Source organism: Sciurus carolinensis, chromosome 8 (genome assembly GCF_902686445.1).
Source record: "Sciurus carolinensis chromosome 8, mSciCar1.2, whole genome shotgun sequence".
Classification (NCBI taxonomy): Eukaryota; Metazoa; Chordata; class Mammalia; order Rodentia; family Sciuridae; genus Sciurus; species Sciurus carolinensis.
In genome coordinates, this window is record NC_062220.1 from 98329431 (window position 1) to 98348089 (window position 18659).

The 18659-nt window shown below is 37.0% G+C and overlaps 1 protein-coding gene and 1 pseudogene across 2 annotated transcripts in view; both read left to right on the top strand.

Annotated features, from left to right (window-relative positions):
• The window catches only part of Sugct (succinyl-CoA:glutarate-CoA transferase), a 752240-nt gene that overhangs the window by 48168 nt on the left and 685413 nt on the right, over positions 1-18659 (top strand). For both annotated transcript variants that reach the window (XM_047562477.1, XM_047562478.1), the window contains exon 6: positions 1667-1787. In XM_047562477.1, the coding sequence (XP_047418433.1) occupies positions 1667-1787 (121 nt within the window). The remainder of the gene's footprint in view (positions 1-1666; positions 1788-18659) is intronic.
• On the top strand, positions 6396-8355 carry LOC124991722 (endonuclease 8-like 3; annotated as a pseudogene).

Below are 18659 nucleotides of genomic sequence, written 5' to 3' on the forward strand. Positions count from 1 at the left end.
CTTTTGCCCATTTATTAATGGTTATTTGGTTTGTGTGTGTGTGTGTGTGTTTTGATTTCTGTTTTATTCTGGATCTTAATGCCCTCTTCAAGGAGCAGGTGCCAAAAATCTTCTCCCATTCTATAGGCTCTCTCTTCACACTGTTGTTTCCTTTGCTGTGTAGAAGTTTTTAAATTTGATGCCATCCCACTTATTGATTTTTAGCTTTATTTCTTGCACTTTAGGAGTCTTGTTAAGAAAGTTGATGCCTGTGCCAAGATGTTGGAATGTTGGGCCTATATTTTCTCCTAATTCCTAGGTTTTTGATTCACTTCCAGTTGACTTTTGTGCAAGGTGAGAGATAAGGGACAAGTTTCCAGCACCATTTGTTAAAAAGGATCTTTTCTCCAACATATATTTTGGGCACCTTTGTCAAGTATCAGTTGACTGTATCTTTGTGAGTTTGTCTCTCTGTTTTTTATCCCATCAGTCTTCATGACTGTTTTAGTACCATGCTGTTTGCATTACTAAAACTCTGTAATATAATTTGAGGTTCTGTATTGTGATGCCTCCAGCATTGCTCCTCCTGCTCAGGATTGCTTTGTCTATTCTGGGTCTCTTATTTTTCCAAATGAATTTTAGAACTTTTTTCCGGTTCTGGGAAGAAATGTTCTTGGTATTTTGATGGGGATTGCATTAAATCTGTATAGCACTTTTGGAATGACCATTTTGACAATATTAATTTTGCCTATCCAAGAACATGGGAGGCATTTCTATCTTCTAAGGTCTTCTTTAATTTCTTTCTCCAGAGTTCTATAGTTTCCACTGTAGAGGTCCTTCACTGCTTTGTTGCATTCATTCCCAAGGATTTTACTTTAGTTTTTGAGGTTATTGTGAATAGGATAATTTGCCTAACTTATTTTTCAGCAGATTCATTATTGGAATATAGGAAAGTGGTTTATCTATGTTTCTCTTGTATTCTGCTACTTAACTAAATTTATCATCTCTGTAAGTCTTCTGGTAGACTTTTTTGGGTCTTAATGAAAGATCATGTCATAAGCAAAAGATATTATTTGACTTCTTCTGTTCCTATTTGTTTGTCTTTAGTTTCCTTCTTTTGCCTGATTGTTCTGGCTAGAGTTTCAAGAACTATATTGAATATATTGAATAGAGTATCTACTTATGCTTTTTTTTTTGATTAGGGAGTGAACCCAGGGGAACTTAACTTCTGAGCCATATCCCTAGCTAATTTTTTAAAAATTTATATTTTGAGACAAGATCTCACTAAGTTGTTTGGACCTTGCTAAATTGCTGAAGCTGGCTTTGAACTCAATCCTCCTGCCTCAGCCTCCCGAGCTGCCGGGATTATAGGCATGTGCCACTGTTTCTGGCTACCTATACTTCTTATAATACATTTAGTAGTCTAAGTATTTCTTATATTTGAAGGAAGTAAAAACTATTTAATATCATGTATTTATGAAAATTTAATAGCCATTATTTTACTGACAAATACTTCAAGTAGTTAATATGGTTTCTTATGTTTACATAAATCCATTTATTTTCTGATTTTTCTGATCAAATTAAGAATCAATTGTGTTTATTGAAATTAAAGTACTATCATGTGGAAAAGTTGTTGCAATTTCAAAGTTCCTTAAGAAATCTGATTTACCTTTACCTCATCTTTCAGCTTGCAGCTGTTTGTGATGTATTCGTGGAAAACTATGTCCCTGGAAAACTGTCTGCGATGGGCCTGGGGTATGAAGATATAAACAAGATTGCTCCTCACATCATCTATTGCTCCATCACAGGTATTTCAATTCCAAGCCCTTGCCAGGGAGTAAGTTTTTCAATTTCTTCATTTTCTTTCTTCCATAAAACACTTCTTACAGGTGTTGATTTTCTTAAGTGATTCTGCTTTCCCTCTCCCTAAGCCATTTAGACTACTGAACATTAAGGAACATTAACTTAAATGAACATTTTCATTTATTTATTTATTGGCTATTTGTATTTATTCTTTGATTGCCTATGGTTTTACTATTTTCTTTATTGATGTTCTATAAATGTTTACAAATACTGTTACCAATACAGATGAATTATAGGTGAAATATTGATTGATTTTAAAGTAACATAGAAAACTGAACATATCCCTTCAATGTATTGGGGAATGCCTAACCAAGGAAAGGAGAAGAGTACTTTAAAGTTTTAAGAGTGTTTAAACCCTTGCCAGTAAACCTCTTGTATGTGTGTGTGTGTAGATTATCAGGAAAAAAGTCACAGTGTTACTTACTTTTACATATTTCATAGGTATTTAAGTATTAATTAGGCAAGCAATGTAGAAAAGTGGCTTTTAAAATGGACACTATGTTAATAGTTTTGTCAGAAAAATTCGTACTTTTTAAATTTTTATTTATTCATCTATGAGATTATTTATTGTAGGCTTATGATCTGCCAGGCAGTATTCTGTTTCTGGTTGCAAGAGTAAAGAAACCATATCTGTACTTTCTAGAAGATTTATATTCTAGGATAGGGAAATATATATGTAATTCAGTCTAACAAGAGGTAAGGGCTAAAGAGAAAAATTAGTCAGGACAAGGGAGTTGGGGCAAGGAGGAGATATTTTATACAGGGAGGAGAGTGGAGGCTTCATTGAGGAGTTGACATCTGAGCAGAGACTTGAATAAAGTAAAAGAGTGAACCATTTTGTTATTGGCAAGAGGTTTTCAGAAGAATGAATACCAAGTGCAAAGGACCCGAGGCAAGAAGGTGCTGGCTATGTTTGAGGACCAGCTATGTCAGTGTGACTGAATCAGAGTGAGTAAGCGAGGAATGTCATAAGAAGGGATATATTTATCAGCAAGATCATAAAAAAAAAACCTGTGGGCTACTTTTAAGGGATTTGTCTTTTACTCTGAGTAACATTGTAAGCTAATAGAAGGTTTGAGCAGAAGAATGATATGATCTGATATATTTTTAAAAGGATATTTCTAGCTTCTGTGTTGAACCAAACTTGTATCCCTGGATGAATTTTATTTGACCTGGTGCACTATCTTTTTAATATGTTTTTGTATGTAATTTGCCAGTATCTTATTGAGAATTTTTGTGTCAATGTTCATCAGGATAGTGGTCTGAAATTTTCTTTCCTTGATGAGTCTTGTCTGGTTTTGGTAGCAGGGGTGATATCAGCTTCATAGAATGAGTTTGGAAGGGTTCACTCCTTGAAAAGGAATTGTTAAAAGGCATAGAAAGAGAACCTACTAGATGTCAAGTGCAGAAATTATTATTTTCATAGGCAGTTTAAGCTTAAAAGTGTAGTTTGAGCAGAAAAACATAAAGCATAAAGTATACATTGACCTGATTTACTTGTATTTCCTAAATTTGCTATGCTCTCTGTTTACTTCACAGCCCATTGACCATGATGTTTCCCATTGTTTGGAACCCTGTTCTCCTGCCACACCTTTTTGCTCTCATCCTTTTCCTTTAGATCTCAGCTTGAGTGTCATTACTTTCTGTTCAGATTTTCTTGGTCTCTGAAGATTGGGTTGAGTGTTTTTGTTCACATTTGTGTTTGCCTCTTTACTTGCTTCCTCTCCTCCACTTTCCTGCAGGCTCTTGTTCTGTTCCCCACAGTAGGGGCTCAACAACCGTTTCTTTTTTTTTTTTTTTTTTTTTTTTGGGTGCTGGGGATCGAACCAGGGCCTTGTGCTTATAAGGCAAGCACTCTACCGACTGGGCTATCTCCCCAGCCCAACAACCGTTTCTGAATCAGTGAATGAGTAATCAGAACTTGTCTAGAGTTTTAAATAGCTCCATTATCTCTACATTTTTTTCATAGATAAGTGATAAAGATATGCATACATTTTCCAAAATAAACTTGCAGAGTATAGCCTGGGTGAGTGCATACTTGGCCTAATTTTGCTATTTCTTCTACAGTTTATCTGTAGTTCTCTACAGTGATCATTGATTTAAGGTACCAAAGGAACTTGTACATGATATCAGTATTCAATTATTGTCATATACCTTAAGTGTTTTCCAAAGACAGGGAGAGGAAATAGTGCATTTAAAAAGATTTCAAAACGAAATAAGCAAAAACTTTACTCCTTATATTACACTAAATTTAGAATCTTAAAATCTTGTTTTACAGCAAAAACCACAAAATCTGTTGTTTATAATGTTTATTATTCGTAAAATAATAATAATACTTTTATATCTGGCATTTAGGTTAATTCAGTATTATAATATTTTGTTTTCCAGAATAATTATCTTTGTGGTATTATCATAACATAAATTAAGTTATGAATATAATTTTCACCTGATTGTTATTTTAGGTAGGAGAAGAGCTGTAATGGTCTTTAACTTCTTTTTTTTTTTGTTTTTGGTACTGGGGGATTGAACCCAGGGGTACTTAACCACTGAACCACATCCCCAGCCCTTTTTAATATTTATTAGAGACAGGGTCTCACTGAGTTGCTTAGGCGTGGTCATTAACTTCTTTACTGAATCCAGTTGAGAGACATTCTATATGAGGTGGATGTCTCTTTGTCACTAGATCTGACTCTTTTTCAGATTTACTGTTTCTATGTCTGTAATCAGTTTTGTTTTGTGTTTCCACATCAATTGTTTATATATATGACAAGAGAGATTATTTGCCTTAGAATTTCAAAATCCAATGGCAGTATTAAGGTCTGAAGTATTAAGATAGGTAAATTAACGTCTTTTTAATTACCTTGTTACAAAATGCTATATAAGTAACATGTAGAAACTTATATAAAAATAAGTATTTCTTTTTCTTATGTTTGGGTTTGCTGAGTCATGTGACATAGACTGGTTAGGTTTGGTTCCAGGTTGTGTGTTGAGGGACCTGGTCTGTTCTGCATGTCTCTTATTTTTCCGGACCAGCAGCTACCAAATGCATTGTCTCATAGTGAATAGTGGGAGTGCTAAAGAACAAGCCCAATTCCACAGGCACATTTAAGGCTTCTGCTACATCACACCTGCTAACTTCCTTTGGTCAAAGCAAGTCACATGACCAAGCCCAGTACCACTGGATAGTGAAATATTTTCTACTCAGTCTATCTTAAGACAAATGAAAATTAAAGCAAAATGATATTCCATTTCACACCTACGAGGTTGGCAGACATATAAAACATACCCATAGAAAAGAGCAAGAAGAGTGGCAATTGGAAATAATGCATTTTATTACCTCATTCAGTCAAATAAAAATTAATCCGCTTGGGAAATCTCACATTCTTCAAAGGTTCACATTTATAACTAACTGAGGTTAGGGTTGAAAGTTCTACTGGGTATTGATTTATGACTGGAGCTTCTTTTTTTTTTTTTTTTTTTTTTTTTTTTTTTTGCGGTGCTGGGGATTGAACTCAGGGCCTTGTGCTTGCGAGGCAAGCACTCTACCAACTGAGCTATCTCCCCAGCCCTGACTGGAGCTTCTTTAAATTTTCTGCCAATTCTCAAATTATGTATTTTAGTGTAGCAAGAGCTTTGGAGAAAGATTATCTAACCCAGTAATTCCTTGGCTAAGGGAGAATGGGTGAATCGTATGGTTCCTTCAATAGGATGGGAGAGTAAGAGGGTGACAGACAGAGAGATGTGTAGTCTGAAAAATCACCTCTCATTATTCTGTAATTTCTCCATCCCTACCTTCTGATGGTCTGTAGAATAACAATTTACAGTTCATTCTCTTTATTTCCTGATGAGGAAACAGGTCCAGAATGGCTAAAAGACCTAAGGTTATATAGCTATTTAATAGCAGATTGGCTTAAAACTCAGGCTTCTTGGCTTAATATAAAAGTGACTCAGTGTCTTCCATACTCAGACAGATCATTGTTAATTAAGTGCTGACGTGGATTTTGTGATTATAAGAACTGCTGTACTTGAGAATTATTTTTTTCCATTCTTTTTCATTTGTTGTAATCATGTTTGCAGTGGTGGAAATCATGAACAAATTTGCTAGTCAGAAAGTCTAAATTTCAACAGATTCTGGAAGCAAAAGTCATTATGAGTCATGAGCTTGTGTGGATGTAAAGCGAGGTTCTCTTTTGTAGAAGTCTGGTATTCTCAGTAATCAATTTTTTAATAAGACTGATTATATCAGTCTAAGGTTGCACATGTCATGATTGGAATCCTAGACTTTCCTGATGTTTCCCAGTGGTATTGCTGTCTTGTCAGTGCTGTCTAAGCCCAAATCGTCTGTTCTCACTCACATGTTGGCCTCGCTGCTGATGAGAGTAATCTTAGAATGGCGGGAGATTTACTTTACTGTACTCTGACAGTTGTGTGGTTGAAATTGCCTCAGTCTATGAAATCTGGTCTGCAAGACAAAAATGCTAAACCAATCTCAAGGGAGGAAGGACCTTTTGTTTTTATTAGTATGGTCCTCTTATCATTTCAGAGGAAGCTGAGTATGCACATTAGGGGGCAGTGTTTAAAAAGTTATTTTCAGGCGATGGAGTCAGTGCTGGAACAGAGGTGAAGTTGCACAGCAGTTTTTCATCAGGTCCTGCAGCTAGTGGGCCACAAAAGCAGGCTAACAAGTTGAATAGAAGAACCAGGTTTGTACTCTGAATTGAGAGAAAATTCAGGTGCTAGGGCTCCAGGGCCAGGCGGTAACTGACGGGAGGGAAAGGGCTCTGCAGAGCCTGGGAAACCACCGTGTTGTCACACATAGCCTCCGTGGCTGAAATGTCTTCTAAGACTCCTTTGAAATGAAATACTTCATTATGATCAATCCCCTTGTGTATACAGATAAAAATGGAATTTCTTCGTTTGAAGGGCAGCTCATCAAAAGTTTGCTTTGTTCTCTGAAAATTCTGAAACTCCATGAAACCAACAAAGAATAAGAAGGATGGAAGAATTAGATGTATGTTTACCTAAATTTAGTTTCTAAGAGCAGAAAGTGAAGTTAAAAAGCGGACATATTAGATGCTATGTGATATGTGTTGGATCAGAAAGTATTGTCTGGGGTTGGGAATATTATAAAAAATGAAGCTGTCTTTGACTAAGCTGTATGAAGTTATCAGTTAACAGATCAACAGACTCAACACCTTGTGAAGCTGCTGAGTGATTCCGCATTTTCTTTATAGGTACCATAAAGCAGGATCAGCAGTCTCTAAATAATAAAGTTGAGAAGCATTTTAATTTTCAGTGCTCCTGCAAAATAACTGTGTGTCACTTAGGGGAGAATAACAGAATGACATATTTCTGTCCTCCAGTGTCAAAAAAGAAACTCCTCAACATGTTGATGCATGCAAACTGCAGCTAGAAATACTGTAATCATTTAGACATCTAGCTGGGGGGATCATTTTATTGGACTCAGTGGCTTAAAATCTGAAAGAGCAGGGGACCTGTATAATCTGTACCCTAATAAGCCATCTGCTAAGGAATACAATTCTTGCTTTAACTTCAAGACCTATTGATTCAGTGCTCAAGAATGAAGAATATTATATTGCCTTCAACAACTTGTGAAATACCCTTATAATAACCTTTGGGAACATAGATGCAAAGAAGAAGATCAACTGGAAAACCCTATTTGGATTTACAACTCTTGTCTTACCTGATTTTAGCAATGAATCCAGTACTTGGGAAAGAGAGAAAGGAGAAAAAAAGTCAAACCAGATACTAAATGGGAATTTCAAAATTCTCCTCTCCTACAAATGTTCATTTTAAGGATGTGCAGCACCTCTCCAAGGACGAGAACAAACTATACAACTCAACTACCCAACAAATAAATGTATCACCTACAATGTCTCTCAGTCTGAATTATTTAGTCCAGTACATAAAAAAGAGGAAACAACCCCTAATTAGAACAGATCTCAAAAGTTGCAAACCTGAATTTTCTAACAGTGAACTCCAAACCAACATGACAAGATGATTTTTGTACCTTATATGTTGGCAGTCCTCAATGCGCTAACTACAACCGCCTCTGTGTTCTCTAAGTCGTGAAGAAGGATGGTGAAAACAAGGCAAGCTAGTTTCATGCTTTTCATCTACCTAGAGAAGCACAATATGGATTTTTTGAATGGGCAGGTTTGTCTTTCTCATTCTGCAACTGCAGCAAATACTCCATCATGATAACAGTGTTGAAGATTAGACATAATAATGGAAAAAAAATGTTTGTGTGCCCTTTTGAGAAGGAAAAACAGTGCAATTTTTTCACAGTGGGCAGAAAATAGGTCAGGAATAAAAATTATTCTAGGATGCCAATATTTTCTCTTTCTGTAGAATATCTGATATTTAATTTTCTCCATATTTTAATGTTTACTTCCCTTATTTAATAGAAAAGTGTAGAATATCTATGCCAAAGGTAAATGAAGTTACTTCAGTATTTAAGAATTATTCTTGGGGCTGGGGAGATAGCTCAGTTGGTAGAGTGCTTGCCTTGTAAGCACAAGGCCCTGAGTTCGATCCCCAGCACCCAAAAAAAAAAAAAAAAAAAAAAAAAAAAAAAAGAATTATTCTTATTATCTTTTTCATGTGTGTCAGCTTTCCATATTATGGTTATTTTCCCCTTACTTTAATGAATTACTGTGTTTCATTGGATGGACAGAATCTCTGAATGTACAAGTTTATATATATTTTTTCTTTTTTAAAAAATTTGTTCTTTTTAGGGACTGGGGATATAGCTCAGTTGGAAGAGTGCTTGCCTAGCATGCTCAAGGCCCTGGGTTTAATCCCCAGCACCACCAAAAAAAAAAAAAAAGAAAGAAAAAAATTTGTTCTTTTTAGATATACATGACAATTGTGTATTCTGACATATTATACATATATAGAGTAGAAGTTATACTGATTAGGATCCCAGTCTTGTGGTTGTACATGATATAGAGTTTCACTGGTGGTGTATTCATATATGTACATCAGAAAGTTATGTCAGATTCATTCCACTGTCTTTCCTATTCCTATCTACTTCCCTTCCCTTCATTCCCCTTTGTCTATTCCACTGAACTTCTTTTCTCCCCCTCCCTTATTGTATGTTAGCATTCATATATCAGAAAGAACATTTGACGTGTGTTTTTTTGCAATTGGCTTATTTTACTTAGCATGATAGTCCCACGATCCTTCCATTTACCAGCAAAAGTCATAAAGTCATTCTCTTTTTATGACTGAGTAATATTCCAATGTATATATATACACTGCACTTTCTTTATCCATTCATCTGTAGAAGGTCATCTAGGCTGGTTCCATAGCTTAGCTATTGTGAGTTGTGTTACTGTAAACATTGATGTGGCTGTGTCACTGTGGTATGTTGATTTTAACTCCTTTGGATATATATTGAGGAGTAGGATAATTGGATCAAATGGTAGCTCCATTCCAGGTTTTCTGAGGAGTCTCCATACTGCTTTCCAGAGTTGTTGCACCAATTTATAGTCCCACAAGTAATGTATGAGTGTGCCCTTTCCCCACATCCTGGCAACATTTATTGTTGCTAGTGTTTTTTGATAGTTGTCATTGTGACTTGAGTGAGATGAAATTTTGGTGTAAATGTGCATTTCTCTAGTTGCTAAAGATGGTGAACATTTTTTAAAATATTTGTTGACCATTCATAATTTGAAATGGGGTCTCTCTAGGTTGGCTTTTAAAATTTAAGTGACCACTGCATAGCTCTTTATATTGTAGACCTACAGTGGTGCTTCCCTTAACAATTTAATTTTGTTGTACTTTTTTCCTTTGTGTCCTCCATATGTGTTATTTATAAAAGTTTAGCAGTAAGACTCCTCTTCACATCATTTAAAATTTTTTTCTTTTTTTTTGTTAACTTCATTACTCTCTTTCCTTTTGGTATTATTTTATTGATTAGATTACGTTTGTGGTGCGAACATTGTATATGTCCTTTAATAAAATTTCTTGTTTTTCTTTTTAGAAAAGGGGTTGGAAGAACACCATTTTGATTTTTGTGAATTCCTCAATGGTATTTTCTTAATCTCTTCCCTTGCATGGACAGAGTTCAGAATTCCTCATGAAGTCCTCATGCAGGACCTCTGGACTCAATTCATAAAGAATATTCGACAGACTTAGATCTACACTTCAGTTTTAAATAAAAATGCTTGAGAGCTCTATGAAGCCAAAGAATAGCATTTACTCGAACAAAGGGACAAGGATAGTCAAGACAGTTTTAGAAAAAGCATGTTAGGCAGATTTGCCTTTTTTAGATATGAAGGCCTATTATGCAACAATAATTAAGAATTTGTGGTATTTACATAAGGAAATAGATGTAGACCAATGTAATAAAATCTGGAGCTCAGAAGCAGATTGGCACATGTGTGGAAGTGTGTGTGTATGTGTGTGTGTGTGTGTGTGTGTGTGTGTATAAAACATGTATTTTAATATATAAATTTATAGCTTAAGCTGTATACTCCTAAAGAATGAATTCTAGAGTAAATGATGGTGGAATAATTTTTTTATTCTTATGAAAAAAGTTAAAATTGAACTTTGAGTTTATTGTAGACACTAAAGTAATGTTCCAGATAGATTTAAGTCCTATATATATAAAAAGCAAAACTTTAAAACTTTTAGAAAGTGTAATCGTAGAATAGTTTCATGACCTTAGGGTAGGAAAGAATTTTCTATGTAGCACACAACAAGTACAAAACTATAAAGCAAAAGAGTCATAAACTTGATTATTTATTAAAATTAAAAAAATTTGTGTATCAAATGATACCATAAAGTAGGTATGGTGGCACTCACCTGTAATTCCCAGCAACTTGGGAGGTTGAGGCAGGAGGATTGAAAGTTCAAAGCCAGACTTAGCAGTTTGGTAAGAACCTAAGCAACTTAGCAAGGCCCTGTCTCAAAATAAAAAATAAAAAGGGGGTATGTGGCTCAGGGCATAAGCACCCCTGGGTTCAATCCATGGTGCAAAAATCAACTAACCAACCAACCAACCTACACAAAATCAAGCAACCAAGAAACAAAAAATATTAAAAAGTAAGAAGACAAGGCACAGACCCTTGAAAGACAACTGACAAAGAATTAATATCCAGAATAGAAAAAAATTCTTTCAAATCAAAAAGAAAAGAAAAGCGGGGGGAGAGGGGAAAGAAAGAGAAACAACTCAATGGAAAATCGAGCGAACTCCAAAAAAGGAATCCTTAAGTAAGTAGACAAGGACAGGTTACTCAGTCTAGGTAGTCTTTATGTAAACGCAAAATGAAACAAAATCTTCCACTTCACACCCATGAACTTGACAGAAGTTTAGAAGTTCAACAGTACAAATTATGAGTGAATCAAAGGAACCCTTGAACATTGATGGTAGTACTGTAAATGAGATATCCATGTTAGAAAGCTGTTTGGCAAACTCTTGTGAAGTTTTGTATGAATCTACCCTCTGACCTACTGTTTTATTTTTACATATATACCTTTGGGATTTGAAATGGAAAATGGAAGTTTTCTGAACTTTCCAGAGTTCAGAAATAAGAGTGAGGAAAGCAAGTTACAAAAGATGATATATAGAATGACACCATTTTCATAAAGTTAAAATCATGCAAAATATTGTATGTATATATTTAGTAATGCCCTCTTGTGTACTAAAAATATAGCTATACTTGGTAATGAAAAATACTAAGTTCCAGAGAATGATTATCCTTGGAGAGTGAAGAGGAAAGGTTATGGGACATGGAACAAGTACACACAGGGCTTCAACTATATTTGCAAAATAAGCTGTCTGGCTGATGTGCCTTTGTTATTCTACATTTTACAATTGAAATAAAAGTAATAAAAGATTAAGAAATGTCCAAGTAATTCTCTGTTTATTTCCTTGTTCTTTACCTTCATCCCCTCCCCATCCATAAACAAATATTCCTTGAGCTTCTACATATTCCTGGCTTTGTTGAGTGTTTAGAGCAAACATGGAAGACATGGTTCCTGCCTTTAAGGTGTTTACAGCCTAGTTTTAGAGACATTTTATAAGCAAGTTAAAAATACAATATGCTATATATTAACAAATTGTGCTGGTATTATGAAGGAGCCAGAGTATACTGTGGTAGAGGCTAATAGAAAAGGGCGTGCATGGTCGAAGGGGTATGATTAGGGAAAACCTTTCTGGGGAGGTCACATTTAACAGACATCAAGGATGAGAAGGCAGCCACGTAGTGAGCTGGGGAGAAGCAGTTCAGGGAGAGAATACTATCTACAAAGGGTCCAAAGAGTCTAAGAAAACTAGTGCGTCTGTAGTACCAAAACTGAGAGCAGAATGTTAGAGAAGGCCTCTCAGAGGTGTGCGGGGGACCATGGCTCTGGAGGGGTTCGAGCACTAGAGGATAGGATCATAATCTTCAAAAGAAATAGAACTCAACTCCTGGTGACTCATCTCATTATAAATTCTGGATATTAAAATGACATTCATGTTTTGAAATGTAGCTTAAAGATAAAGTGTCTTTAGATTAAGGCTGCCGTAGTGTTTGAAAGTAAATCAGAGAGAATGTGAGCCCAAATGTGTATGACCAGTTGTCTAACCATTGCATCACATAATCATATCCTGGCAACGAGGATACAAAACAAAAACAAAACAGTGTTGCAGTTAGATTCTTATGGGATGAGCTAGTCTGTGTGTGTGTGTGTGTGTGTGTGTGTGTGTGTTTGTGTATTCACCATTTTCTGTGTATTCACCACATAACCACTTTATTTATTTATTTATATACTTAATGTGGTTCTGGGGATCAAACCCAGGGCCTCACACATACTAGGCAAGTGCTATACTCTTGAACTACATCCCCAGCCCCACATCTTCTAAAACAAAGTAGAATACATAGAAATCAGCCTGTTCTATAAGTCCATAAAAATTTTGAAAAGGAGAAAAGAAAGATTGAAGAAATAGAAAAGAAAAAAAGGAAGGAAGAAAAAGCGAAAGAATCCAATTGAAGTCAAATGAAATCTCAATAGGCAAAGTTTTCATTTTGTTTTGTTTTTTTTTAAATTTTGGGAGGCTCAGAATTGGTTTCGTTTGTTTGTTATTTCCGCAATCCCACAGTGCTGGGGGCTCGAACCCGGGCCTCGAGCATGCGAGGCAGGCACTCTATGAGATGGGCTATATGGCCTGCTGTTTTTTTTAAATTTTAAAAACCATAGTCCAAGCTGGGCATGATGGCACACACCTATAGTTCCAGCACTTGGAAGACCGAGGCAGGAGGATTCCTTGAGTCTAGGAGTTCAGATCAACCTGGGCAGCATAGTAAGACCTTGTCTCAAAAACACAAAACAAAACAAAAACCAAACAAAGCAAAACAAAACAAAAACAAAACCACCCAAACCAACCAACCAGCCAACCAACACAGAAGCACTGTCCCCCCACAAAAAAGAAACAAAATAAAAAACTAGTAGTCCAGGTTAGTTCATGGCATAATATTCACATGGCATTAAAGATAATTTCTATACTGAATAAATAATTGATATGAATATGACAGTTTTCAACAGTTTTTAATTATTGTAAATAGGACCTCTCCTAGTTAAAATAAATTGAAAACTACTGTTATAAATTATGGGTATCTCTGTTTCTCCCTCTGCTATCAGTAAATATTTTATTTTCCATCTGTCTAACTTCATAGTCTGTGATCTTTAGCAAAAGTGTGGTTCGACATATTTACATTTCATACTAAACACATTATTTAAACAGATAAAATGACACCATCTTCGCAGGGAAAGAAAAACTATATAGCTACATGGTTTCAAAACATAGCTCTTAAAGCTAAGGACTGAAATTATATTTTATCTGTAGATGTGGACCATTTCCAGAAAGTGACTTTATGCCTTAATTTTGTCCCCCAATGCGTGACCTTTTTATCTTAAAATATTTGTTCTTATCCATACACATATTACAGATGTATTGCAACCAGACACTGTCTTTTTTTCCCACCCTACTTCTATAAACTTGCATTGTTGGCTCATTTTCCTTGCTTATGGATGAAATCCCAGGCAAGTCCTATACATTTTTTTCTGCTTATTTCATTTAAAATAGTAAAAAGTCCAGTCCAATCTAATAGCAGAACTTCAGACTCTTATCCACTTTATGACTTCCACTTTTCTCTAATGGTTGTTTACACCCAAAGTGTATCTGTTAGGATCCCCTTGTGCTATAGGCAGCCCATATGGTAGAATTTCTCTTCAGACTAGTTCTGTTCTTCTGATAGTTCACTTGGCCTACAGGGGGAACATCCTCTTCCTCTTCCTCACTGTTGACAGGAGTGTATTTAGTTTTGCTGATGTAACCATAACATCTTGTCTTTGGCATTTTTTTTAGGAACTTGCCAGGTGCTTAGGTAATTCCAAATTCCCAAAACACAGGTTAAGGTCTCCAATGCTTGTTTTGAAGTCTCTTTCATGCGGCCTGAAGTAAGAGGAAAGCATGTTTCCCTTCCCCTACATTGAGATGGAGTGCATAGCATAGACCTTTTCCAAGGAAGTCCTTGCTAAAGGTCTTATTTTTCTGTCCACCTTTTCTCTAGTACTCTTCAATAGATGATAAGCTAAGGGTAGCAAATCTGACTTCATAATCTTTAGTTCATCCTACATTGGTGTTCTGTCACAGGACATTCTTTTTGGGTTTGAAGCTTCAGCGTGGACAAGGAGTCTTGTGAACATTCTTTAATTCACCTTTTGCTGAAGAAATGTTTTCCAGGGAGTAAAGGATAACACCTCAGAATTTGTTTTGTTATTTTATTTTTATTTTTATTTTTTTTTGTGGTGCTGGAGATTGAACCCAGGGCCTTGTGCTTGTGAGGCAAGTATTCTACCAGCTGAGCTATATCCCCAACCCAACACCTCAGAATTTATGTAGATTCTTTCCATCTTTGCTTCTCTCATTTCCGTTTTCCTTTGAGTGTATATAAGGGATGAAAATGCATAATACCTTTTCATCACCCTTCATATAGGTCATGGATGACACTTCTATAACAAAAGACATGTTAACAAGAGAAAAGCATAACACATTTACTTCGCAAGATTTTATGGGCTGTGGGAGCCTTCAAGGGTGAAGATCCAAACACTCAAGAGAAAACTGTATTTTTATGTTTGGGTTTGATGAAGGGATGGCTGTATAGCAATGTGCACAAAAAGGGCATGGTTTCATAGTAATAAATGCATGGAAACTTAAAAAGGATAACAATAATTAGAGTGAACCTGACACTTCTGCCCTCATAGTATTTTTAAGTATGAAAAAATAATATTTAATATGTTAAAAGTGTTTTGACTAATTTACATACATTTTCAACTATTTAAACCCATGTAAAGAGAATAGTTTTCCTAAATGCCTAATTTTAAAATACATATCTTTCCAAAAATAAATAACACTTTAAAGATGATACTGCATCAATTTTGGGATATAGAAATATCTTGGTAATTTTTCCTAGGATCTCTTTATGAAACCATGGGATTAAGAAAATCTGCTGACAATCTCAAAAAACCAAAGGACCAATGATCTTGCTGATAAGCGGATGATGATACATAATGGGGGGTAGGAGGGAGGCAAGAATGGAAGAAGGAGGAACTGTATAGAAGGAAAAGAGGGGTGGGAGGGGTGGGGGGAAGTAAAAAAATAGCAGAATGAATCAAACACCATTACCCTATGTAAATGTATGATTACACAAATGGTATGCCTCTACTTCATGTACAGAGCAACAAGTTGTACCCCATTTGTTTACAATAAAAAAAATCAAAAAAAGAATTTGAGTTAAAAAAAAAAGAAAATCTGCTGAACTGAAACATGGATGAAATGATGCTTCAGTATGTTCAAAGAGATGATACTGCTCGTCTTAAAACACCTCTGCTGATATGCAGAGTGTCACCATATGCAAATGAACACCATCTCATGACAGTATTACACATAAATGTGGGAACTACTCCAGTTCCCAGATATTTTTCTTTTTCTTCTACTATTGATTGATAAAAGAGAAATCCAAGACTCAAATAGGAAATCGAGCTGTTTTTCTACATGCTCTAAGATTCTAGAGTTATTCTGGGCCTAAAAATGTGATAAAAATCTAGTATGATGCTTTGTCCATCAGAATTAGTTGGATTCATGTTTGTTCTCTAACCTCTCATGTCTGGATATAATACTCCCCAATTTAAAGAATCTTTTGGAGACCAGGGACCAGCAAGAGGGAAAAATGACAATGTTAGTTAATGTCAAAGTAGTAGTTATTTCAAAACCTTAACAAATTGAATGTTTCATAGATTGTGCCAGATAAATGTGCCAAGATTTAGACATCATCCCAAAACCTTGTCATCAGAACTAAATCGTTTCCCCTTGTGGTAATAGGCCTGGAAAGTAAATCCATATATTTAAAGAAGCAATGCTAGATAAGAAGAAATTTTATACTTAAAAGGATAAAGAATAAATTTTAAAGTTTAGATAGCATTTATTTCATGAGCGCTAATGATTTTTTTCCCATTCTTTGAATGGCCTTCCAAGCCAGCATTAGTGCAGTAATACAACTTTCAGCCCTTTATTTGAATCACAGTATGTTTAGTCACAAAGGTCAAAAGGATGTGAAGTAAAAGTCGTGAAACAAGAAGGGCTAGTGATAGTTATAGAGTACCAGATTATGGAATCAGTGAAATCTCATTTGTAAAAAAACATAAAACCCACAAAAGATTTTCAAATGAATAATACCAAATTTTGAAATTTTGGAAAACATAGTTGATTTTAAGAAAGTATTATAGTCTAATAGTCCAATTAAAAAATGGGCAAAAGACTTGAATAAACATTTCTCCAAAGCAGACACATAAATGACTACCAAGCACCTGAAAAGATCCTCAACATCATTATCTAGTAGGGAAATACAAATCAAAACCACCATGATATTCCCCTTCACACCCCTTTGAATGGCTGCTATTAAGAAAAAAAAAAAAAAAAAAAACAGGAAATGGCAAGAGTTGGTGAGGAGATTGAGAAATTGGAAGTATGGTATGCTATTGGTGAGAATGTAAAATGGTACAGCCACTGTGGACAATAGATAGCATTGGGATATGAACATAATATGACCCAGCAATTCCACTTCCAGGTATATACCTGAAAAAATTGAAAGTAGAGCATTGATGTGGATTTGTATATGTATGTTCATAGCAGTATTATTCATAATAGCTAAAAGAGGAAGTAACTCAAGCGTCCACTGATAGGCGAATGAATGGTATATGCAACAATGAAATATTGTACAGCCTTAAAAAGAAAGGAAACTTAGACACATGCTATAAAATGGATGAACCTTGAAGATATTATTAAGTGAAGTAAGACAGTCATGAAAAGACAAATACTGTTTGATTCTACTTATATGAGGTATCCAGAGCACTCAAATTTTATAGAGACAGAAAGTAGAATAGGGCTTTCCAGGGCATGGAGAAGAAAAGTATCCTAAGTTACTATTTGATAAGTTATTAACTATTTAATAAATAGTTACTATTTAAAAGTGAAGCAGGGGGTTTCAAGCTGGCGGACTAGAGGGCGGCTGCATTTCATGTTGCTCCAGACGCAGGATTCAAAAGAAGACATAGTGAGAGACTTGGGACCAACTCAAAGCCGCCAGGTGAGTCTCTCCTGTTGGGGAGGTGTCCTGGATGGGGCGGTAGCCCTGGAACGCAGGGAACTTTGTGAAGTAGAGCTGCCCGGCAAGACGCCCCTCCCCCCACTGGAGCAGTGAACTCAGACAATGGGGAGCATCGTGGGGGAGGCTGCTCAGCACAGCGCTTGAACTCGGAGCAACCACTGGGGCTCCGGGTGGCTGCCTGAGGAGGAGCTGTGTGGCGAGCTGTTTGGACTCAGAGTGATTGCTTCTGAACACCGGGGGGCTGCCCGGAGGAAGAGGAGAAGCGTGGTGGGTTGCTTGGTCTAGGAGTGACTGCATCAGAGCTCCGGGTGGCTGCTCAGAGGAGGAGGTGAGTGGTGAGTTGTCTGGACTCAAAGCGACTGCTCTTGAACACCGGTGGCCTGCCTGGAGGAGGAGCGCAGTGGGTCGCTTGGTCTCAGAGCGACCGCTCCTGAACACCCGGGGGGCTACCCCGAGGAGGAGGAGGAACAGGGCGGGTCACTTGGACTTGGAGTGACTGCCTAGGGCTACGGGCGGTTGGCAGGAGGAGGAGACGCAAAGTGAGTTGCTCGGACTACTAGTGACAGCGTCGGAACACTGGGTGGCTGTCCAGAGGAAGAGGTGTGTGGCGGGTCTCTGGGACTTGGAGCTATTGTATGGGGCTCCAGTTGGCGGCTCAGAGGAGGGGCCGCATAGGCAGGCAATTAGGTGCAGTGAAGGGTCCCAGGACCTAAGTGGCTTCTTGGTGGAAGAGCCGCACAGAGACAAGCTTAGGGGCGGAGCGAAGGTTCCAGGACTGCCGGCAGATTCTCTGGGAGAGGCAGCCTAAGGAGACTCGCCTGCAGAGGGTGAGGCTCCCAGGCCCAGGAGGTAGGTCCGGCCCCTGGGAACATTGCAGAGGAAGACAGCCCAGCCCAGGCCGTAGTTGTAGATTGAGGGGAACCTCTAGGAGGGGAACTGACCAGCGAGACCTCCCCACCGGGTGAGTCTTCCCTGCCGGGTGATGTTTTCCCACAGGGACGGTAAAACCGGAGACACAGGCACAAACAGGCCTTGCCTCAGCCCGCAGCCTAGTTCCCTGTTGGATGACCATTGGTCAACAAGTAGAGGCACCTCTGCCCACTATCAGGGAATATACCCCACCCGAGGGTCACCAGC